Consider the following 25,959-nt stretch of genomic DNA (forward strand, 5'->3'; position numbering starts at 1 on the left):
GGCAGTTTGGGGCAAGCATGCCAGCAAAGGGGTCAGTAGGGGGCGAGCAGGCCGGCAGTCAGACGTCCCCAAGGGGCCCCAGATTGGAGAGGGTGCAGGCTGGGCTGAGGGACGACATTCTCGCCCCCGAATTTCGTGCACCGGGCCACTAGTATACATCATAATGTAGTAAAATAGTTGATACCATTTGAAAGGCCACATCAATACCAACCAATATGAAAGGTCATATTTTAAAGTCTACCAAGTAAAAGACTTCCATGAGAGAAGCATATATGCATACATTTTATGAAAGATAACACAACCTTTTACTTGTGTGTTACTGCATGTCAATCTTCTTCTCTGGCCTGAGTCAATGACCAGAACTATTTTGTTAAACAACAGGGGGTGCCATTCACATAAGTGGTTTCTCCAAGACAGAGCTCTTGACATTTTCTTTTCTTTATATGACATACTTTAAGGTGTCAGGAATATAAACCCCTTCTTGAGTGAAAACTTTGGAAAATATATTTACTTATACCTTGGTGCACCCAGAGCTGTGTCATGCAATGTCCTGGTCAATGACACTTTCCAGTGCTTAAAAGAAGTATCTGCTTACTGTTATTAATAATTACTCAACTTCCTACCATGCTCTTTAGTTATTTTGTTTCTTTCCTTACAAAACATCGTGGGTTAATTGCTTCCATTCAATAAGAATCACTGACCTTTTCATGTGTTAACACAGTGAAAAATATAATTTTTAGGGAGATGTCAAGACTCCTGCTCTCAAAGAACTGATATCCTATTTGAAAATAAAATACAAAATACATATAGGAAATTAGTATGGCAGGACTTTACACATACTATTAAGAGCTAACCTTTACTTTAAATAAGTCAGTCAGAGGAGGACAAATAACATATGATTCCACTTACAAGTGGAATCTAAATAACAAAAATAAATGAACAAACAAAATAAAAACAGACTCATAGATGCATAGAACAGACTGATGGTTGCCAGAGGGCAGAGGAGTTGGGTGGACTGGGTGAAAAGGGTGAAGAAATTAAGAAGCACAGATTGGAAGTTGTAAAGTACAGCATAGGGAATATACTCAATAATATTGTAATAATTATGTAGGGTGCCAGGTGGGTACTGAAAATATCAGGGGGAACTCTATATACAGTATATGATTGGCTAACCACTAAGCTGTACACCTAAAACTGATACAAAATAGCATAGAATGTAAACTGTAGTTGAAAAATAAAATTTAAAAAAGAGTTAACACTTAACTGAGCAATTTAATTTTTACTCAACCCTTGGAGTAGGTTACTACTTATTAGCCCCATTTTTCAGATGAGGAAAACTGAGACCAGGAGAAGTTAAGTAACTTGCCCAAGCAATTTAAGTGGTGAACCAGGATTCAAACTCCATATTGGTCTAGCTCCATGGGCCACTCTTTTTCACCACCACATTTTACTGTTAGGAAAGACAATCCCACAAAGCAATGAGGACAAATGGCAAAACTCAGAAAAATGACTACTTCCCATAAAGCTGGGCTCACTAGCTCTACTGCCCAGTAGAAAAGGACTCACGAGTCACAGGGAATCACAATAAGTCAGCAATGTTATTTTCCCACAATACTTACCTCTTTGATTCGCTTAACCAAAGCATTCTGATCAAAAGCAACAGCCTCTGCACACTGATGGAGGTGATCCTGATATCGGAGGCAGAGCTGCAACACCTGCTGAGAATCCAATTTCTCCAATTTGGTATTTGTTGGGGAAGTCTGGCCACTCAATAGCCCTTCAAAGCAGAAAAAAAGAATGAAGTCAAATGAAATGAAAATTACTGTTAATAAACTTATGAATAAAGTAGGCTTAATAATAAGTTTACTGAAGACTGGGTAAGAGACCTAAATTTAATCTTGCATCTTTTGTTATATGCTAATCACAACAACTATCATTTATGGAGCATCTACTATGTGCCAAGCACTGGCCAAGTGCTTCCTGTGCATTATTATATACTCTTAATCACCATGGAAAGCAAGGTATTATTACCCCAATGTACAGATGAGGAATCCAAGACATAGAAAGGTTAAGTAACTTCCCTAAAGTCACAGAGTTAGTAAGTGGTTTCTCTAAGACAGAACTCCTGACCTTATGACACTCCTTCAAAGTATCAGGAATATAAATCCCTTCTTGACTGAAAACTTTGGAAGATGTATTTACTTAATTCCTTTTAATAATTCTAATCGTCTGAGGAATTGAAAAAAAAATAAAATGGATAAGAAAGTTGTTAGGAGGAGATGTAAAATGAAAAAATTTAAAAAGTGAACAGAATACCAGCTGACACAATCATAAACCTCATTCTTCACATTTTCTTCCAACAAAAGTTTAGTTGTCTAACTACTAAATTCTCTTACATTTGCATAGGACAGTCTATTTTCAAAGCTTTCCATATAGAATTATCTCACTTTTCTTTAAAGTATATAGAACAGGGCAATTATTAGCATTTATAGAAGAAGAAATCAATAAAAGAGACTAAATGACTTGCATATGGTCACACAGCAAAATCCTGACTAGAACGCAAGTCCACCAACTTTTGGCCAAATGCACTCTGGTAATCACACACTTTTTGGTGTTCGGACTCCATTACCGTCTCAAAAATTATTGAGGACCCCAAAGAGCTGTGGTTTATGTAGTTTATATCAATATTCACCAATTAAAAATTAAGCTGAGAAAATTCTTAAATATTTATTAAATCGTTTAAAAATAACAATAACTTCATTGAATGTTAACAAGAAACATATTTTAAGAAAAAAGAATTCTATTTTCCAAAACAAAAAAGTGAGAAAAGTGGCACTTGTTTATATTTTTCTACATCTTTTTAATGTCTGGCTTAATAGAATACAGTTGGAGTTTTGTATCCACTTCTATGTTCAATTTGTTGCTCATTCACATCACGTCACCTCTGGAAAACTCTATTGCACAGTTGTAAGAGACTGAGAGTAATTAGCAAATGTCTAAATATTACTGTGAAAACTCCCCAGGAGGGTCCTGGGGACCTCAGGGATTCCCCCCACCACACTCTGAGAAGCACTATGCTAGATCAGGGTCTGCCTCATATCAGAGCCAATGATGCAGCAAGAGGTACACTAAAATAAACATGACAACAGGGTACATGCTGGGCACGATGAGGGTGGACCTACCCATAGCAAAAGTCATCTTGGGAACCCTTCCCCATTCCTGCACCCAACCACCAATGTCAAGCCCTCACTGGTTCTGAGGTATGGGAGCCCAAGCTCAAGTGTTCCTTCCCCCCAGACAGGCTGTAAAATGAGCTACCCAGTTGGGTAGTCCCAGAGAATCCTTGGAAGTGCCAGTCACTGCTCTCAGATCTTCATCTGGCCTGACCGAGCAGAGCACAGAGTTGAACCTGAGGCACTGCCTCGCTCCCCAACACTCCACTGCCAGCACTAGGTCCCTCAGCTGTTCCACTGCTGATCCTAACACCAAGAGCCCAGTTATCCAGTGGACCTGCCTCTACATAGCAGTTTTTGGTGAAGCTGGTAGTTGCAAAAATGGGAATTTATTTTTTAATTGTACAGGATCTTGTGTATCTATTAACCCAGTCTCCCCCCAAAGGTAACATCTTGGAAAACTACAATACAATATCACAACCAGGATATTGACAATGATACAATCTACTGATCTTATTCAGATGTCTCCATTTTACTTACACTTATGTGTGTGTGCATGTGCAGACGCACCGGTGAATTTAGTTCTATACAATTTTTTCACATGTAGGGTCATATGTCCACCATCACTGTCAAATAATGAGCCATTCCATCACACAAGGGTTTCTTGTGTTGCTTCTTATAACCACATCCACCTCTCTCTCATCCATAACCACATCCACCTCTCTCTCATTCTTGCTAGGGGAGCATCCTTAACCCTAGCAAACACTAATCTGTTCACTATTTCTGAAACTTTGTCATTCGAAAAATGTTTTATATCTGGACTAATACAATATGTAACCTTTGGGGACTGACTTTTTTTCACCTAACAAAATGCATTAGAGATTCATCCATGTTGTCACATATTGTTGGTAGCTTGTTCCTTTCTACTTCTGAGTTGTGCTCCATGGCATGTATGTACCAGAGCTTGTTTAACCATTCACCCACTGAAGGACATTGGAGTTGTTTCCAGTTTGGGGCTGTTAAAAAAAACTGCTATAAACAGTTGTGTATAGGTTTATGTGTAAACATAAGTTTTTGTATCTCTGGTATGAATGCCCAAGAGAGCAATTTCTGTGTCGTATGGTAACTGCATGTTTAGTTTTACAAGAAACTGTCAGTTTTCTAGAGTGCCTCTAATCAAGGAGATGGATTATTTTTTTCAGAACACTGAAATCTCCTAACATAAATATCAATTATCTCCTATAACTGACAAAGAACACAGTCCCAGAAACAGACTCGGAGGGAAGATAAAAAAGCTTTATGCTGTCAATCCAAGACTGAAGTAGGAAAAGAGTGAGGACGCACCATGGAAAGAGGAATGATTTTGTGCCAACAGCAGGCCAGGACAATGCAGAGGCCATAAGGGAAACAATGATAAATTCAACAATATAAAAATCAAGATTCCCCACGGCAAAAACAGGTTAAAAAGTACACAAAAATACCCGGGAAGAATATTTGCAACTCAGTCACAAATGGCAAGCTTCCTCTTATATATAGAGCTCCTAGAATTGGCAAGCAAAAAATCAGCCAAAGACAGACAGACAAAGGACATGAAAAGGCACTTCACAGAAAAGGATATACCAATGCCTCAACTATAAGAAAAGATGCATAACCTTATTCATCATAAGAAAAATATAAATTAAAACTTTATTGCTAGCCCATTTCTCACCCACTAAATTGGTAAAAATCCAAAAGTATGATAAAAACTCCGTAGGTGGAACTATGAGGAAATAGGCATTGTTGATTCATGTGTAAGTCATTAAGACCTCTATTGAGGGCACTTGGCATGGATATCAAAATTACAAATGCATAAAGCCTTTGATAGAATAACTTCACTACTAGGAATTTACATGTACAATAGCATGTGTGTTAAATGATGTAAGATATATACATAAGATTATTTATTGCAACAGTGATTATAATAGCAAAATATGAACAAACACCTCAATGTCCATCAGTGGGGAGTTTGTTAATTAAACCATGATGCAGCCATAAGTAAGAATATATGATCATAGGAAAGAATGAGGAAGCTCTGTATGTATTCATATAGAAAAATCTCCAAAAGATATTAAGTAATAAAAGAAAGGTATATGGCAGTGATGGCGAACCTATGACACGCGTGTCAGAGGTGACAAGCAAACTCATTTTTTTGGTTGATTTTTCTTTGTTAAATGGCATTTAAATATATAAAATAAATATCAAAAATATAAATCTTTGTTTTACTATGGTTGCAAAGATCAAAAAATTTCAATATGTGACATGGCACCAGAGTTAAGTTAGGGTTTTTCAAAATGCTGACACACCGAGCTCAAAAGGTTCGCCATCACTGGTATATGGGATAATGTATAGAGCATACTACCATTGTCTAAAAGGGGCGGGACAATAAAATAAAAGTATATATTCATATTTGCTTATCCTATCTAATAAACAGGGAATATGCTAATTGACCTTCACACCATCACAAAGATGGCGGCGCCCACAGCCACAAGATGGCGGCGCCCAGTCCCCTCAGCCCCGCCACGCGCCTACCTCCAGAGTCCCCCTGGCCCCTCAGCCCCCCAGCCACCCAGGGCCGGCTTGAGGCACAGGCAAGCCTCAGATGGTGGCTGCCCAGCTGCCCAGGGCCGCCCGAGGCACAGGTAACCAGGGCCGGCCAAGGCTTGCACTTCTGGCAGTGGCAGCAGCAGAGGTGTGATGGGGCATTGCCTTCCCCTGATCGCCAGGTCGCCTCCCACCCCTGAGGGCTCCCAGACTGTGAGAGGGGGCAGGCCGGGCTGAGGGACCCCCCCCCCCACTCCAGTGCATGAATTTTCATGCTCCGAGCCTCTAGTATTTACATAAAGAAACTCAAATGACAAGAATTAGACAGTTGGAAAACAGGGATCTGGAGAGAGACATTCATATGAATATATTTCCCTTTCAAATGTTTTTAAACATTCATTTTAACAAAACATGGCAAGGTCTTTCCCATCTATTAAAATGTCTTCTTGGGCAACTTTCCCGTCTTCCCTCACTCAATTATCCCCAACTCTGTAAGTCAAAACCAGTTCCTATCTTCCAAGGTTTATATGTAGGAATATACCTTAAAACAGTTATCTTCTCCAAGGCACTTAAAAGTCTCATAACAAACTGTGAGCTGGTAGAACAGGGACCATGTTTTACTTACTTTTTATCTCTTGTGTCTAACATACAGCATCTGGTACATAAAAGGTTCTCAGATTCGGTTAACCAGTTAACTGCCACAATATTTTGAATTTAATTCAAAAAGGTCCACCGCTTGCGTCTATAGATGCTTATGGAGTACAAACGGTTACGAGGATACAGTTCTAATGCTGGAATTCCAGGAAAGAGTGAGTTGAGGAAGACTTTAGGAGGAAAAAAGGCTTTTCAGGGTCCCTACTCCGTATTCTCCACATACACGTAAGAGTGAGGCCTGGTCTCAGTGTGAATCTGCTCTTCTCAAGTGAGTGAGGAACTAGCCAGTGCTTGAGATTACTCTTGGGAGCCTGTACTGCAAAATGGGAGGAGAAAAGCTACAGGGACAGCCCAAGCTTCCAGGGGGCTGAAGCAGAGGACCCAGAACCCAGCTTTAGCTCCCAAAACAAAACCCTTACTCTTCCTCTTTTAAAAAAAATACACGGGGATGGTGGATTTTAAGAAAGCTGCCAAGTCTAGAAGGCACACTAAGGTGATCAAGTTAAGTTGCCCAGTGATCAATGCTTCTTCTCTCTCATATCAATTTCCTCTTCCTCTCTCTCCCCCTTCCTCTTTCTCTAAAAATAAGACAAAAAGAAAAAGAAAAAAAATCAATAAAAACATTTCTTCGGGTGAGGATTTAAAAAATTTTTAAAGACTTTATCATGTCTATTTCATCTTTTTCTATTTTTTCTTTTCCTGAGCCCATTAAAAATTATAGACATCATGAATTTTACTCCTAACACACTATTCCTCCATATATTTATGGTTAGTCTTCCATGTTAAATAAAAGTTTCTAAACCATGTCTTCCCTGTGCTAGGGAACAGGGCCATTACCCTCCATTTTCTAATTCTTCTTTAGCTTAAGACAGTGATGTACACAAAGTAGATGTTTATTGAGTTAAAACCTGATTTAATAGATTCCATATATTAAGAGCTGGGTTTGCAAATGGTGAAAAGTGGAGACATTTCAAGACCCTGTTGAAACCACTTTGTTTGTACAGGAATAGAGAGTGGGCTCCAGAGAAGGGCGAGGACCAAGACCGACTATTACACAGATCAGCAAACTGTCGTGTGCACCTACCTCAAAGTGTTGAGGGGAAAAAATCATCAGAGTTAGAAATTTGGAAAATATTTTGCTGAACAATCTTTTTCTTTCTTAAATGTCAGGTAGGGGAAAAATGTTTTTCTGAAATAAAGTCAAAAGCCATATGGGTATTAACCTGGGTTTTTACCCAACTGAATTCCTTGACTTTTAGAGGCTTAGTCACTTACAGGACTAGAAATGAGTATTATGAGTAGTGGGGCCCATATGAGAAACAGTATTACAAGCTCCATTTCCTACCACAGAATACAGAAAGCAGAATCTATGTAACTTTGTGAAGGTATAATTAAGCAACAGATTATGAGAAAAGAAAATCCCCCTAAAACTAATAAGGGATTTTAAAAAATATATATATCTTTGATTTCAGAGAAGAAGGGGGAGGGAGAGAGAGATAGAAACATCAATGATGAGAGAGAACCACTGATCAGCTGCCTCCTGCATGCCCCCCACTAGGAATTGAGCCCGAAACCCGGGCATGTGTCTTGACCGGGAATGGAATCGTGACCTCCTGGTTCATAGGTTCATGCGCAACCACGGGGCCATACTGGCCAGACTAATAAGGGATTTTTGACTCAATTGTTCATGGTATATTTCAAAGATTTTTTTAAAAAGCACAGAAACCTGTGTATTCTTTAAATCTAGTTCTCAAAGGCATTCCTTCCACTTATCTTAAAGAAAGGGGAAAGTCTAAAATCATCTGCTCAACTTGGGCAGGATCTTACGATATGTGTTAGTGCTCAATTCCTTTGGGGCAGTTAGAAAGGGGTGCCCTCCATGACTGGTTCCCTTAGGGACTTGTATTTCTATTCAGTCACATCAGAGGAGCAACAATCTCACCCCAGAGAAGGAGCCACTCAGAATGGCTATCATTATTGTTTTGGTTAAACTATTTGGGAGAAGAAACTGCAAGTAGAGGCAAGCTCAATATTACATGCCAACCCCCCAAATGTTTTGTGTGGTTAAAAACAATGCTCCCAGGATCTCCCTCCTAACAGTTTCCTAGAACTACCAGAGGGCCTGGCCGATGTAGCTCAGCAGCTGAGTGTTGACCCATGAACCAGGAGATTTGGCTTTGATTCCTGGTCAAGGCACATGCCCAGGTTTCAGGCTCAATCCCCAGTGCGGGGCATGCAGGAGGCAGCTGATCAATGATTCTCTTTCATTATTGATGTTTCTCTCTCTCCCTTTCCCTTCTTCTCTCTGAAATCAATGAAAACATATTTTAAAATAAATAAAACCACCAGAGGGCCAAAAAAGAACTGTCTCATTGATGCTACAGACTGAATGCCTGTGCTTCCCTCCAAAATGTTGAAAATGGCATGGTATGAGGAGATAGGTGTGTTTTTTTGTTTGTTTGTTTGTTTTTGGGGGGGGGGGGAGGAGTGATTAAGTTTGAGGGTAGAATTAGTAATATTCTAAAAGAAACCCCAAAGGACTCACTTGTCCCTTCTAGCATGTGGGGACACAGCAAAAAGAAGGCTGTCTATGACTCAGGAAGCAGCCCTCACCAGACACCGAATCAGCTACCACCTTGATCTTGAGCTTCCCAGCCTCCAGAACTGTGAGAAACAAATTTCTGTTGTTTATGAGGCACCCGGTCTACGGTACTTTGTTATAGAAACCTGAACAGACTAAGACAGGGAGAATGGGAAAAGCTGAATTTGGCCTCATTATTTATTAGCTGTATGAATTTAGACCGTGAACCTTATATCTCTGAGCCTCAATTTTCTCATATGTAAAACTTGTACAATGAAAACTCTAAAACACTGCTGAAAGAAATTGAAGACAAATACATGGAAATACAACTCATGTTTCATGAACTGGAAGACAATACTCTCAAGATATCAATACTACCCAATACTACATATTCAATGTAGAATCCTGTCAAAATTCTAATGACTTTTTTTGTTGCAGAAATAGAAAAACCCATTCTAATATTCATATGGAATCTCAAAAGACTCCCAATAATCAAAACAAATCTTTAAAAAGACCAAAGATGAAAGATTCAGACTTCCTGATTTCAAAACTTACTACAAAACTACAGTAATCAAAAGACTGTAGTACTGGCATAAAGAAAGACATATAGATCAATATTACTAATTCTACCCTCATAGAATAGAAATAAATAATAAATAAATCCTCACATATATAGTCAAAAGATTTCCTATAAGGGACCATTCAATGGTAGAAAGGACAGTCTTTCAATAACTGGTGCTAAGAAAACTGGACATCCACATGCAAAAGAATGAAGCTGAACTCTTATCTAATGATAAAAATGAACTCAAAATGTACCAAAGACCTAAAACTATAAATCTGTTAGAAGAAGACATAGGGCAAAAGCTTCTAGACAAAGGAAGGAAGGTTGTTTGGAGCACCAAAGGATCCTTCCCTTTTTAAAAGACTTTGCTTTAAAACTGAAAGTGTTCTTTCAAAAATTGGTATGTAACACATGATTCTACTTAAAGTAGTTTGAAATATACACAAGTTCTCAGAAATGCAGACTTTGCAAGGCACAGCGAGACTGACTATAAAAGAGGGAAGGGTACCTTTATAAAGTCAACAGCAATCACATTGGGGAGCTGATTTTTTTTTTTTTTCAGAAAGATGAATCACAGATTCACTTTAATTGAAAACAAAAGACATACTAAGAAAAAGATGGAACAAAAAAGAAATCTGAAATATTAATGCCACGACTTTCTTGTTCAATGGGGTCACCCTTCACATAGGTGCTAACACCTGGCTTCCTTAAAGGATTACATACCCTACACTCAAAAAACACAGGATTGTTTACACTGGAAAAAACACCTTGATCAGGTGAAAGTTCTCAATGATTGGTAGCTTAAAATGCTGAGGCAATACCATTAATTTATAACAGCTAATCTGTAAGAACAAGATCAATTTTAGAGAAAAACCACATTATTTTTCCACACATGATGTCTACTAATAAGGAAAACAACCTTATTTTCTATTCAGATTACATATAATCAACAGGAAATATAAAATGTGTCTTCTATACAGAGAGTTAAGACCCAAGGAGTTGGCAATAAAGCCAAGTGTCATATACGAGAGACTAGCTGCCTATTATACCAAGAAGCTGAAGAACCAAAAACCTTTTTCCCACCTGACCTGAAGCTAGTATATAAGCACAAGGCAGAAGTTCCAATCTATACACCAACCCAGACTCTAAACAGGGAGCAATGTTGCAAAATAGGGACCTTCCACAATGACATTCTGTGGTGATAGCACTTTCCAGAAAAACAATGTTTCTGAGACAGCGACAGAAGCAGAACCAGTAGCAACGTCCAGTCTCCACTCCCAGCTAGCACTGTTTGTGGTGCATGTCAAGTTCTTGGTCATGGCAGCAGTAGTGACCTCAGTGGGTCAGCTCTGTGGCATAATTTTGGCCATTATGCTTGGGTAGGTAGACCAAAACCTGATTCTAGAGCTCTTCAGTAACACTTCACTTCAATGTCTCTACCAGTAAAAGAGGGGTAATACTCTATACCTTGAAAGTAGCTAAGAGGATTAGATAAAATAATATACAGCTTGGGGGAAAAGTAGGTTTACAGGTGTGAGTACACAAAACACATTTATTATTATTTATTAATTATTGTATTATTTTCCATATGAACAACTATAAACCTACTTTTGCCCCATGTTGTATGCTAAGGCCTTTTATAAACAACTAGAGGCCCAGGGCACGAAATTCATGCCCCGGGAGTGTGTGGGGGGGGGAGGGGTGGTCCCTCAGCCCGGCCTGCACCCTCTCGCAATCTGGGACATCCCTCTCACAATCTGGGACTGCTGGCTCCTAACCACTTGCCTGCCTGCCTGCCTTATCGCCCCTAACCTCCTCTGCCTGCCTGCCTGATTGCCCCAACCACTTGCCTGTCTGCCTGATCGCCCCTAACCCCTCTGCCTGCCTGCCTGCCTGATCAACCCCTCTGCCTGCCTGCCTGATTGCCCCTAACCGCCTATGCCTTGGCCCCCGCTGCCACGGCTTCGTCAGGAAGGACATCCAGAATGATGTTCGGAAGGTTGTTCGGCTGTCTGGTCTAATTAGCACATTATGCTTTTATTATCATAGATAAGCTACATGTTATTATAATTTAGTAGAATTTAACTGCTGTCAGTCACTGTATAAAGTATTTATTTTTCATTTCATGAGTAAGAGAAACAATAGCTACGTTCATAATGGCACTCTCTTAGCCAAGCACGGTGCTAAGCTTATTATATATTTTACTTATTTCTTAGGATGACCTTAGGAAGCATTTTCTTATCCCCTATGCTTAGTAAGTAAAGTAATACAGTAATAATAATAATCATGACAATAAAACACAGTAATGGAAATAAGTGCTAGAATTAAAAGAAAAATACTATAAATTAATGATTTTTGGTAACAGAAATATTACTATAATTGAAGGAGATAATACAGTAGCCAAAACATGAGAGCTCTGGAATTGCCAATTCTTAAAATTCTATGGTGGAATTAATTTACAATACATCTTTCCTCTTAATTTATGCTTAAGATAGTTTTGCTTATTTGAGAGTTGGTTTAGGATCTAAATGTTTTCAATAGCAACATAGCTCATTTATAACTAAATCTTACTCTTTATGGGCTGTATCTCTGAAGCACACTTGGTTAAAAGTTCATTTATGGGATTTACAGAACATCGTTCTTGTGTACTGTTTTTGACATTCTTCTCTCTCTCCGGTTACCTGGTAAGGTCCTTGAGGAAAGAAATCATGTATTTTTATCTCTGAAAGACCCAAGGCACATAGTGCCTTATGAGCGTATACAAAGTAGATCTCCACAGACATCTGTTATTTCATATACTGAGGAATGCTTGTATTTGAATAGAGTTCTGCAAACACAATTGGTGCCCCCTTGGGCCTTGCTAAAGATCCCTAAATTCTGGCCGAAACCGGTTTGGCTCAGTGGATAGAGCGTCGGCTTGCGGACTGAAAGGTCCCAGGTTCGATTCCGGTCAAGGGCATGTACCTGGGTTGCGGGCACATCCCCAGTAGGAGATGTGCAGGAGGCAGCTGATCGATGTTTCTCTCTCATCGATGTTTCTAGCTCTCTATCTCTCTCCCTTCCTCTCTGTAAAAAATCAATAAAATATATTTATTAAAAAAAAAATAAAAAAAAGATCCCTAAATTCTGAAGGCGCAAGTGCCTGGTTACTCCATTCCATTTCCTGCAAGTAAAGTTCTGATTTAAATTTATTTCTCACCAGAGCAAGAGACACATTCTGTTCGTATCTCTCCAAAGAAATGAACTCATTCCTGCATCTAAAGTAAATTGACGTCACCCGTATATGAAGATATGGACTCTTCTTGTGCAAGTAGTGAATGAGACCTTATCTATAAATCACTTGACTGCCGCCTTTTGAAAATTCAGCAAAGGCAGTTATGTGGAACTACAAGATAAAAGTGATACCAAAGGTCAACAAAACCAAGGATTAAACTTTGTTCCTTTCCCTAGCAACTACGTAAAAATGTACACATCATATATCCATCCCATCATCACTCGCTCAAAATTTGATTGATCTAGAGTAATTAAATCATATATTCAGCAAGTCCACGCCTTGGTTCCTTGAACCCTGGTCTCAAGTTCACTGAGATAACATATTTGAATCCCAATGTGACCATAACACAAAGATTCCTATCACAGGGCTAACAGAGCTGGTTTCCACATTCCAAGTCTATCAAGCATGTGCGTCATTGCCTTTGTTGTTGAAGACACTCAAGTTAGAAAAATTCAAACTTTTCCCACTATCCCTAAAGTACACAGCTGTGAAAACATCCTCCTTTATGAAACACATCAGTTGATAATATTCAGAAAAAAATTATGTAATTATTTGTTACTCTCTTCTCATTCTGTGCTTTAGTTTCTCCAGAAACAGGAGAGAACACCACAGGGAACTAGGAAGAAATGGACAATCATAGGAAGATCCTTGGTGTCCAAAACCAAGGGAGAGGAGCTGGGATTATTAAAGAGAAGCAAGCAGAAGCGATATATTTCCAATAATGACACACACACACTACCAATGTGATACACTAACTGAGTAACCCAACGATTTTCAATCGGTGTGCCATAAGAATTTTTAAAACATGCAATACCTGACTATTTAGTCTGGAGCACTGACCTCTTTCCCCTTAGATTGTCAATAAAAACATGACAGCCAACACAACAATAGCCATCTGGTGTGAATGCCCTGTCTTTAACCATAAGTATATAGGTCACATAATAGAGTTGCATCTTATTGGTCATCTCACATAATAAGGTTGCATCTAATTGGTTCATCCTTCATACCAGAAATCCTTTATACAACTATAGACACCTGATTTTTTTTTTTTTTTCCAGAGAGGAAGGGAGAGGGAGAGAGAGATAGAAACATCCATGATGAGAGAGAATCATTGATTGGCTGCTTCCTGCATGCCCCCTACTGGGGATCAAGCCTGAAACCCAGGCACGTGTCCTTGACTGGAATCAAACCCGGGACCTTCCGTCCTCAGGCCGACACTCTATCCACTGAGCCAAACCAGCTAGGGCGGCACCTGATTTTTAAGAAAGTCAATTTGGAGCAAAAAGGGTAGACACTTACTATTATTATTTTTTTGTAAGTCAATACAAATTATATCAATTTTTTTGTCAGACTGGCAAAAATATATTTTTAGGTGTGCTGTAGAATTTTAGTAATTAGTTTATATGTGCCATGAGACAAAAAAGGTTGAAAAATCACTGGGGTAGCCCAAAGACACAAACATTTTTAGAACAGAAAGATGTCTTTTTTTATGACACTAATATAAGTAAGTTAGGGAGACAGACTTACAAACTGGTTAAATATGCAGGTTTTAGAATTAGACCTGGATTTAAATGCTGGCTCTACCTTCAGAGCTGTGTGACAGGAAAGGTCTTTAAACCTGTCTGAACCTCGGCATCTCCATCTGCCAAATGAGGAAAATTTATACATGGGTTAAAGTAGATAATAAAACACCTTTGTGCTAAGAGAAAAGAATGGAGGAAGGAGGAAGAAAAAGAAAGAGGAGAAGGAGGAAAGACTGGAGGAAAGAAAGAAGGATAAAGGTGGTTGTTATAATGTATTACTAGTGGAAAAGTGGGATTGTGTATACCAAAACCACTGCCTACATGCAACTTCTAAGAAAAAAATAATAGAATGTAGTAGTACATAAAAGCACTCTGGAACTTTTCTGTCTACCAAGTATTAAAATATGTGGAAAGTTTTACTATCCAACCTATGTTCACATATATAATTTTCACTATAAAGACAAGATGAAGCTAAATTATATCTTAGAAGGAAACGAAAACTAAAAGTAGGTCAAACGCATATGTGTTTTCATGTTAATTGTAATTGAAACTAGTAGGTAAATACATAAAGGTGAAATAATTCCAGAATTATTTTTAGGGAGCCTTCCACTCAAAAACAAATTAAACAGTAAGTGAAAATTATAGCAAATCAAATTTGGGCTTAAGTGAAGGTACCACACTCAACTAATCAAAGCTATCCAATAAAGGAGTAGATTGGCTTATATGACAGTGAGCTGCTTGGGATTATATGTTCAGCAAGTCATGGCTAGAAGTCTACCTACTTGATGAGATGCTCTAGTACACTCAACACCAGAACTCTGCAAGCAGTAAATCCTATATAATAAAGAGATAATATGCAAATTGACCCTCATGCCCTTGTGTCATCACAAGATGGCTGCCCCTATGTTGTCACAAGATGGCCATCCCCACATTGCCACAAGATGGCTGGCAGGGGAGGGAAGTTGGGGGCGATCGGGCTGGCAGGAAAGCAGTTAGGGGCGATCAGGCTGGTAGGCAGGCAGGCGAGTGGTTAGGAGCCAGCAGTCCCAGATTGTGAGAGGGTGCAGGCTAGGCTGAGGGACACCCCCCTTACCCCCAGTGCACAAATTTCGTGCACTGGGCCTCTCGTTGTATGATAAAACTTAAAAGTCCCTTCCAACTCTAAAATTCTGTAATATTTGAATACTACAATGCACAGCTAACTCTCTGGTATCAATGTTAGGGTAGAGTTCTTCTCTAACTTATCTATATATAAAAAAGTCTAAGTGACCGGCCGACTGGCCAGTAGCTATGACACGCACTGACCACCAGGGGGCAGACACTTAATGCAGGAGTGGAAACCACAGGCATGGAAACATGGGACAGACTGATGAATCTCAGAGGAAAGAGGGGAGGGCAGGAAGAGACTAAACAAAGCTCTTATATGCATACTAGAGGCTCAGTGCATGAACTCGTGCACCAGTGGGGTCCCTCAGCCTGGCCTGCGGGGATCAGGCCAAAACTAGCTCTCCGACATCCCCCGAGGGGTCCTGGACTGTGAGAGGGCACAGGCCAGGCCGAGGGACCCCACCGGTGCACAAATCCGTGCACTGGGCCTCTAGTCCCTAATAAAAGAAGGGTACCAAATTCAGTTAAGAGACAGACTTGTCACTCAATTAAAACATGTAAGAAGTTGAGTTAATGGATCTCATGACCCTCAAAACCAATTTTCTTCTCTCCTGACTGCTTTTTTTCCTTCTTGGTTGCCTTGCTTATAATCTATTCATTCTAATTCTATAAACATTTACTGAACTCTTCTAAAAATCTATCCAAAAGAAACAAACTGAAACTCAAAAGAAGAGTTATATACCAAGATTGTTTACTCCAGTATTATTTTAGTATCAAAAATGTCCTCCAAGGGGAAAATGATTATATAACTATGCAACTATAACACATTTATACAAAGAAATGTTATTCAGCTTTTAACATGGTGTTTTCAAATAATATTTAATGATATAGGAAATGCAACGATATAATTTTAAGTGAAATGTGATATAAAAGACAAATTCAGTATGATTCTAATTGCAAAGTACATGTGTTCATATATGTGCTTAACCTATAAAAAAATACATAGCAAAATGTTAACAATGGCTATGTCTAGGTGATGAGTATTTTAATATCTTTTTTTAAAATTCTGCTTTCCAACTTATCTAAAATAATCGCATCATCACTTTGTGGTCATAAAAAAGAAACATTATTTAAAAAAATATGTATGAGCAAGAAAAGCAATGCTACAGACATCTTGGATTTGTAACTGTGAAAGTTAAAAGAATTTATTTAAAAGGAGGAAGCTTGGTATAAAAAAATAAGTTTGCATATGACCCTACATTTGAGATAGTTGCTAAGCACGGTGCTGTCCTTAAATTAATCAGTAAACAAGGAACAGCTGGGACAATATCCAGTTTTATTGAGGATGTAGAATCACATGAACAGCTAGTAAGGATATAAATCAGCATGAGCACTTTGAAGAATAATTTGACTGCATCTAGTGAAACTGAAAATATGTGTGCCTCACTATACATTCACTTATTCCTAGTTACACACCTTAGAGAAAACTCTCATACATGTGCACAAGAAGACATACATAAGGATGCCCACTGCAAGCTGTTTAATAGTGAAAAAGTTGAAACAACTCAAACATTAACAGAACACTGATTAAATAACTCAAATATTCATTCACTGGAATACTATACAACAGCGAAAACTGATAAATTTCAAAAATAAAAGCCAAAAAAGAAAGTTACAAAAATACATAAAAGGTAGATACAGTAGAATACAATTTATATAAAATCAAACACTTAAAATAATATTAGATATTGTTTAGAGATACAAATATATGTGGTAAAAAGTAAAGCCATGAAAAAAAATTCATGGGCATGATGAACACCTATCAGATCAATGATTCCCTGCAGAGAGGAAGGGAGAAGAAATATTAGGGAAGGCTGGTTACAAAAGAGTGGCAAGGGGGCAGCATTAGGTGTATTTGAAGTATTTTTTCTTCTAGGGTAAAAAAAAAAAAAGAAGATCCGAAGCAAATATGACAAAAATATTAAAATCTGACAGAATTGGTAAATGAAGATTCAGATGTTTGTTATTTCTGCTTATATGATGAAATATTCCAAATCAAAAAATAAATGTTACATAGCAGCTGGCAATCTCTATTGAGGGCAAGGCTCTATCCACAGCAATCATTCTTAAATTCTTTTGGGTCTGAGACCTCTTTGCAAACCTGATGGAAACTATGGTTTCGTTTTCCACAGACTTTATTACACTACCGCCACTCCACCCTCAGCCACCTTAGGAGACATTCAGGAAAAGTTATACTCTCTCTTTAGCTAGTGGCTTACCAAGGTAATTTCTACTGATGCTAAGATTTAGCAAAACCAGACAATCAGTGAGGGAGCGATGCGCTGGCTGCTCAGAAAGACAGCCTGTGACAAAAACAAGACTTTCACTAAAGAAAGACTGCCAGACTGTTCGGCAACTCGTGAGAAGGTTAAAACAAAAAGCCAGTGATACACATGCAATTGAATGTCTTCAAAACTAATTAAGAAGGTTTGGGAAACATTAAAAGAAATGTTCTTATAGTTAATTAGGACTTAGTGTAAAACCAAGGTGTCCGTTAAACTGTGACTAATAATGAAGATGAGTGAGATTTTTGTTCCTATTTCTTAAAACTTTACTTGTACATTTTATATAATAACACTGAATTTGGCTAATTTTATGCTAATATTTGGATAATATTTATGCTTCATTTTTCCAATAAAACTGTATTATTTTTCAGAAATTCCAGGTGAACAGAAAAATATATTTTTGGTGAGTGACTCAGTTAATGAAGTCTGAGGAAAATGGCTATTGAGATCAAGAAGCCAGAATGAAAGCAAAACTGACTCTATTTAAAAACAAACAAGCACTGACTCTACACCTAAGTTGAGAAGTATCTAGAACAGCCGTGGGCAAACTACGGCCTGCGGGCCGGATCCGGCCCGTTTGAAATGAATAAAACTAAAAAAAAAAAGACCGTACCCTTTTATGTAATGATGTTTAATTTGAATTTATATTAGTTCACACAAACACTCCATCCATGCTTTTGTTCCGGCCCTCCGGTCCAGTTTAAGAACCCACTGTGGCCCTCGAGTCAAAAAGTTTGCCCACCCCTGATCTAGAAGGACATAGGGTCTTTTGAAGGCGATACTTAAAAAATCAAACATACAAAAGGACAGTAAATACTATAATTCAACATTCCATGTGAAGGTCTTCAACTGATTTAATTATCTCAGACAAGGTTTCCTCCTGGAAGGTCACTAAATTGTCCCAGAAATACTAACAGTGTAAGCTTAACAATGCCATGTAAAATCTCCAGCTTCTTTACCATTGCCTTTCATTCCCTCTGTGGCTGCCATCTTTATATACCAATTCAAATCTTTTCTTCACACATGCCTCTTCCCCCCATCCCTGTCCTGTGAGTCCCTTTACCTTATCTCCTACCCCTGCCTCTACTTCTGGGCTATATTTGTGCTGCTTTCAGAAAAAAAGGAACCATCCACAAAACTGGAGATCTGGGGGAGCAGTAATGTTTCCACCTCACCCTCTTCTTTCCTGGCAAGGTCCTTCCCTGCCATCCATCTTTACAAACTGCTTTTTCCCCAACAGTGTTTTTTATGAAATCTACTAGAGGCCTGGTGCACGGATTCATGCATCAGTGAGGTCCCTCGGCATGGCCTGCGGGGATCGGGCTGAAACCAGCAGTCCAATGCTGCCTGCCACTCCTGCTCATCCTGGTCCCGCTGCGCCTGACACTGCTGCTGGGTAGGCTCGCTGTGGCTCCAGCTGTGAGCCCTGCGTCTGGAGCCCGTAGGTCAGCTGAGCGGTGCTCCCACTGTGGGAGTGCACTGACCACCAGGGGACAGCTCCTGCGTTGAGTGTCTGCGCCCTGGTGCCAGTGCACATCATAGTGACCAGCTGACCAGTGGAATGGTCGACTAGTCAAATGGTCGACCAGCCAAACGGTTGCTTAGGCTTTTATATACATAGATTCTGAATGAAAGCTATAAATGCACAACTTCCTAAGACTTCCCAAACCCTTTATGTAAAACAAACAGAAACAGTGCTGCTTGATAATACTGTAAAGCACACATTGTTCTGCCCCCTTTTTGTGGGGATTTGGAAGAATGGGGGCCTCTCTGGCTGTCAGAAACTGGGGACACTAGTGATATGCAGTGGAAAGGAATGTTAATCATCCCCCAATATAGCAGTCCTCATGCAATGAAAACGATCTCTCCAAAATGCCCCTATCTACTCCCACACTGTTGTTATATAACACTGGACCACAGACATTCACTGAGCCAGATAATTCCAGCTAATTTCAATAAATAATTGGCTAACCTTGACATTTCCTGGCTTTTAGGAAAATGCAAAATTGGCTATCAGGTAGCCCAACTTCCCAATGTTGCATAAAATTAGGGGGAGGCAAGTGGTGGCACCCCCCACACATACAACCCATGCAGTATTACCTTCTGGTGTTTGAAAATCCTAAATTAAAATGACTGAGTATGGTATCACTATGTTTTAGAGACTTCACTCATACTTGATGCAGCACTCAATTGAGCCAAAACAGCTACAGGGGCCATTCTTCCCTGAAAAGGCAGTTACATAACCCTCCACAGGGATCAGTGCACAGGGCCTGGGAGGGAGTGTGGGAGGAGCCTGGTAAACATCTCTCCCCTTCATCAGTTCATGTTCCAACTCAGATTCCTCCTGACAAAACAAACATTGCTTTTATATCACAGTAATTAATTCTTTTGCAGCAAACAACTCATTCTCACATTTCTTCTCCTGCTTATTTTCCCCCATAATTCTTTATCCTTTGCCCGCAATCCCTCCTCCCCACCATGTTGCACTATTTGTATGGGGGGAAAATTGAGCTGCTTCTTGCCAAGTGTGACATCAACTCATTCTTATTTAGTGATGTCCAGCAAGAACTTGCTCTCCCAAAACGTTTGCTAGTTTTGAAGCAACAGATTACGAACTGCATTTTGTTTTCCCTGTCACTTGTTTTCGATGCATTAGTGTGTCTTCGGAAACAAACGATGTAACACCTCATTTCTATGACCCAAGGCATTACACATGTATGTATAAAAGATCTTTTCAAACAGCTTCAGGAAGACAAAGTATTGCCTCTTTTACTAAAAGGAAAAAGATAGCATGATAACAGTTAACTTGACATTTAAAGCTTTCTGAGAGAGATACCTCTCAGTAACAAGAAAAACCTATCAATATTACAGAAAATGCAAGCCCAAAATTCTGTTTTAGGTGAAGAACTTTTGTTACTGGGGTGTGTGTGTGTATGTGTGTGTGTAAAGAAAGGAGAAATATGAGTGACCTTTAAAATAGTAAGACAGACACATTACACTACTTCATGCTTAACATCACTTTGGCAAAGCATTACTTTATGAATAATTGTGGCAAGCCAACGACTTTATTATACACATAAAATAAGCTAAAATTCAAAATTATTTCAGTTAGCTTATTGGAAAAATTGGTGCTAGTGTTCTTAGATGTGTCCAACTATGATGGTATTATTGAACTATGTCAGGTACTAATCCTTCCTTATGAAGTCTTCTATAAAACCCTTCCCATTTCATTGCTCTGTTAATTAAAAGGCACAAATGGAAACAATATTATTCCTTAGTTTCATTTCCTTCAAGGGTATTATCAGCAAACCACACTTAAATATCAGAAAGCTATAAAATGAAAATAGTGTGTAAAAAAGAAAGGATGGGCTCTGGCTGGGTAGTTCAGTTGGCTGGAGTGCCATCCTGATACACCAAGGTTGCAGGTTTGATCTCCTGTCAGGGCACATACAAGAATCAACCAATGAATGCATAAAGAAGTAGAGCAACAAATGTTTCTCTCTCTCTCTCTCTCTCTCTCTCTCTCTCTCTCTCTCTCTCGTAACATACAAGAATCAACCAATGAATGCATAAAGAAGTAGAGCAACAAATGTTTCTCTCTCTCTCTCTCTCTCTCTCTCTCTCTCTCTCTTTCTCTCTCCTTTCTTCTTTCTCTAAAATCAATTTTTGAAAAAGAACTGATGGTATATAGAAATATAAAATATCACATATAGTGACTTTTAAATTTATTTTATATTTAAATAGCTTTTAATTACTAGGATTTTCAAATCACAGAGTATAAAAACTCACTGAAAAGCTTGTTACCCATATCCCAGATCCCACCCCATTCCCAGAAGTAACAACTTTTATTATTTGGGTATCTTTTCAGAAGTTTTTAAAATGCATATTCAATTAAGACAAATACATATTCTTACTTTTATCTCTTTGTTATCTAAAGGTAACTTACTGCTTTTTAAACTGAATATATTTTGGAAAATTTTTCATATCAGTACACTTCCTCTTCTTTTTTTATATCTGCATAGTAGTATAACATTATATGGCTCTATCTCCATTTAAATATATTGAGTTATTTCAAACCTTCATTATTCCAAACAATGTTGCAACAAATAAATTTGGTTGTATGTGAGAGTATGTGTGTGTGTGTGTGTGTGTATACATACATATATATACACATATATAAAAATAAATAAATGCATGGGTGAGCAAAAGTAGTTTTACAGTTGTAATACAAATAATTAATCTATAATAATAGAAGCATAATATGCTAATTAGACCAGATGTCCTTCCGGACCTTCCGGACGTCGTTCCTTCTGGACAAAGCCTCAGCGGGTGGGGGCCGGGGCCAAGGCCCTTGCATGAATTTCGTGCATTGGGCCTCTAGTACAGTAATAATAAATAACAATACAAAAATAAACTGTTTCACGTACTCACATCAGAAGCCTATTTTTTCCCATCCCTGTATACAGAATGCATCTGTTAGTCTCCAGTGTGGACTGTTCCTGGGCATGAGTGCCAGTTTGTCACATTCCAGCACTGCTGACCAGGATGGCACTGGGGAAGCTAACACCCACAGAAAATGTGTGACGACCAACATTTCACCAGTTCATTATCTAGTGTCGAGGCACTCTGCAGGTACCAGTGCTGCCCTGCGGGGAGTCAGTGTAGATACAAAGCATCTCCACATACTTTCAGGCGTGTCACTCACAAGTTTTTAGGGAAAGCTAGTTCTGTTAGAAGAGGGGTTCCAAAATTCACAGGGATGCAAGATTTAAAATAAACTAGGAGAGGAAAACAGAAAACATATATCTTCCTGAGAACTGCAACTATTGAACAAAACAAGTACAAAAAGTCTATAGAGAAAAATAAGAAAAGCATAGATTTGTGTGTCTCTGTGTGAATGTGAGTGTGTGAGTGTGTGTGTGTGTGTGTGTGAGAGAGAGAGAGAGAGAGAGAGAGAGAGAGAGAGAGAGAGAGAGAGAGAGAGAGATCATCCTGAAAAGGACAAAGGAAAAGGCCTTCAAAGTTGTAATTATAGAAAATTGCTCAGGTGACTCCATCCCACCCACATGCTTTTGATTTTCAAAAAATATGACGAGCACTTTTTAAGTTAGTGTTCCGGAAAGACTGCAGCTGTTCAGCACAGATTTTACATGCTCAGTTAAGAACACTATTTTATCAACATAAAGGTTAATGGCTTCTAAATGAGGGTAGCAATTTCCAACATGAGTACCGTAAATTCATATTAGCATTCACTCTGTTTAAAGAAACAGACCCAGGAGGATGAACTGGTCCTTGGAATGAAGGGTGAAATAATAATACAAAGATTTGTAATTCCCTTCAACTCCCACCCGAGATTTTTAGCTGGCCCTTTATAAAACATCACATCTGAGTTTAAGCACATCAGCAGGGAGTTATGTGCCATGACTGTAAGACTGCACTCAAGACAGGAAAAAGAGCAAACTTTGAGAGACCCCTGCCCCTCCCATTCCCTATCACACTCCCCACCCACCCCATCCCCAGCACCACCTTCTTGTCCTCCGTGACCAGAGGGGCACTATAATTGTGCTAGCCCAGGGAATGTTCAATGTGCAGCACCGAAATAACTCCTACTAGCTGTGGGTCTGCAGGGCCATTTTTAAAAAATCAATCTCCCCTTTCCAATTCTGCTATTATTCTGCTGTTCAAGCAAGCAATCCTACAGCTGTTTCCATTTCCTTTAGTGCCTATGCCCAATCTTTCAAGTCCTGTCATCTCTTGCTTGAAAATGTCTCTCAAATCTGCTCTTCCTTCCACCATCCTCAACCCAGTTCAGGCTTTGACCAGCTCATCACTAGAAAACTACAACAGTCTCCTAACTGGTATGCCCATCTCTGGCTACTGTCCTACCAATCAGCCAAAACCCACAACTATCAATGTGTCAATATCCTACTCCCTACTACAACATACAACTGCCATCACTTCTTATGGTAGCACCTCTGAACTCCTCTCCCTGACTTTCAAGAGCATTCATGATCGGGCCACAGTTTAACTTTCTGATCTTAACTTGCTCCTCCTCCCCAAAGTGCACCGTCTTTTGATCAAGCAGTTATCGCACTGTCTCCACCCACTTCCCCAACAGCAGCATATTCAGGCCCGCTTTGCTCATGCTCTCCTTCTGCCTAGGAATTCCTTTCTCCACCCCTCCCGACCCAAGCCAACACATCCCACCAAAATCCTGTCTGTTCTTTTAGACTCTGCACAATTAATATTCCTCTACATGGTTGTTTTGTACGACTATGGCCCACCTCTTACAGGCCAGTGAAAAGAACTGGGTCTTTGGAATATGACAGACCTGAGCTTCAATCTCTGTGGAGGTTGAGCACATCTAATCTCTCTTTCTCATAGCCCTGCATCCTCAGATAATGAGGATGACATTAACACCTCCTTCGTAGAATTGTTTTGAAGATTAAAAAAGATTCTGCATGGAGAGCAACTGGTGTAGCACTTGGTATATGGTAAACAGGCACTCAACAAATGGCAGGTGTTATAACATCATGTGATATTACATGAACTCTATGCTTCTAAAGTCCTAGGCTTTAAATCCATTATGATGTTTTGTTTTTTTACACTAGGTTGTAAAACTCAAGAGCAAAAATAGTGTCACATCCAGTTGCATTTCACTTGTTTAGTAACTAACTCACTGGACAGCCAAGAAACAGGGAAAAAACAAATAAAACGGCCTACAGGTCACGAAATAGTTTATTATAAATTCCGTGCGTTAATGCCGATGTATTTTAGTAACAGGGAGCTCTTCAGACTGCCCCTAAAGGTCTATTGATTTTTACTTTGGTTTCCAAGCCAACAGCAACAAATTATAAGTTGACTACAACTTGCTATCAGCAAAGGAGAAAACAGAATAACTATAAAAAGTAAACATACAAACATAAAAAGTAAAATTGTAAATGAAATCATGTCCAGCTACCAAAACTTCTGTGCTAGAGTATTAGCAAGCATAATTTCAGAGATAAAGTAGCCCTAATGTTACATAATACAGAGAGAAGCATACAAAGTTATAATGATGATGGTCTAAGTCCAATAACCATAACTGCTAAAGTTAGGAATTTCTGCACAATTATAGCAATTATTTGTTGAGTCCCCAATATGTACCAAATACATACTACACACAAATCATTCTGCTCACATAAATTGAGCCTCTCACTAACTCCCTGAGGTAGGTATTAGTATCCTTATTTTATAGACGAGGAAAATGAGGCTCAGAGAGGTTAAGCAATTAGCCCAAGATCATATGCCAATGCGTGACATGTTCCATCCCTGAACTAACTCCAAAGTCTGTGCTTTTCCCCCATTATGCTATACTGTCCCTCCACATGCTTATGAATTGCAAGAATTGACTCTAAGTATGAAAGAGGATCCTTCCAGTTCTGCTTAAGCATATCCAAAGGAGAGTTCATTACTTCACAAGACAGCATAGTGGTTATGAGCATAGGCTATGAGACCAGTCAGATCTAGGAAAGAATAGCTGTTTAGCTAGTTTCTAGCTGTACACATTGAACAAATCGATGTCTCTGAACAAATTTCCTTATCTATAAAATGGGACTAAAAAGTACCCATACGACAAGGCTGTTGTGAGGACTAAATGTAAGATGCTGCATGAAAAGTGCTTGGCTCATTGCCTGACAAACTGTAACTGATCAATAAATATTACCATTAAAATGCTTATTATAGAGAGTTATTTATATCAAACTAAACTCGACCTCCCAATAACTTTTGTCCATTGGCCTCAGTTCTGATCACTGTGACTTCATAAAAGTGGATCTAACACTAATCCTATCAAACAAATAAAGGTTCTAAAAACAAAATATTAAAAAAGAGATGTGTTCTTTTTTAAGCCATCTTTTCTCCAACTTCAAAATTCTTATCTGCTTCAAGACTTCTTTACATAACAAGGTTTCCAGACAATGACCTTCTGGTCAGGCAATTCAGCATATGCACATTTATAAATACCTCCTTAAGCATGACACCCAGAACACTCTCAGGTATAGAGTGACCAGTGCCAAGGACTGTGCCTGAGACCCCTGCTCTTCCACTTTCTGATCTTGATACCAATTTGGGCCAATTTTCTCATATCTTGTCTATATGCAACTGTGTTATTTTTTTTGT

At 39.0% G+C, this 25,959-nt stretch overlaps 1 protein-coding gene across 2 annotated transcripts in view; it reads right to left on the reverse strand.

The window, feature by feature from the left end:
* The window catches only part of BORCS5 (BLOC-1 related complex subunit 5), a 77,337-nt gene that overhangs the window by 22,454 nt on the left and 28,924 nt on the right, over positions 1-25,959 (reverse strand). For both annotated transcript variants that reach the window (XM_036297230.1, XM_036297229.1), the window contains exon 3: positions 1,620-1,777. In XM_036297230.1, the coding sequence (XP_036153123.1) occupies positions 1,620-1,777 (158 nt within the window). The remainder of the gene's footprint in view (positions 1-1,619; positions 1,778-25,959) is intronic.

The sequence above is a fragment of the Myotis myotis genome, unplaced genomic scaffold (genome assembly GCF_014108235.1).
Source record: "Myotis myotis isolate mMyoMyo1 unplaced genomic scaffold, mMyoMyo1.p scaffold_m19_p_3, whole genome shotgun sequence".
Classification (NCBI taxonomy): domain Eukaryota; kingdom Metazoa; phylum Chordata; class Mammalia; order Chiroptera; family Vespertilionidae; genus Myotis; species Myotis myotis.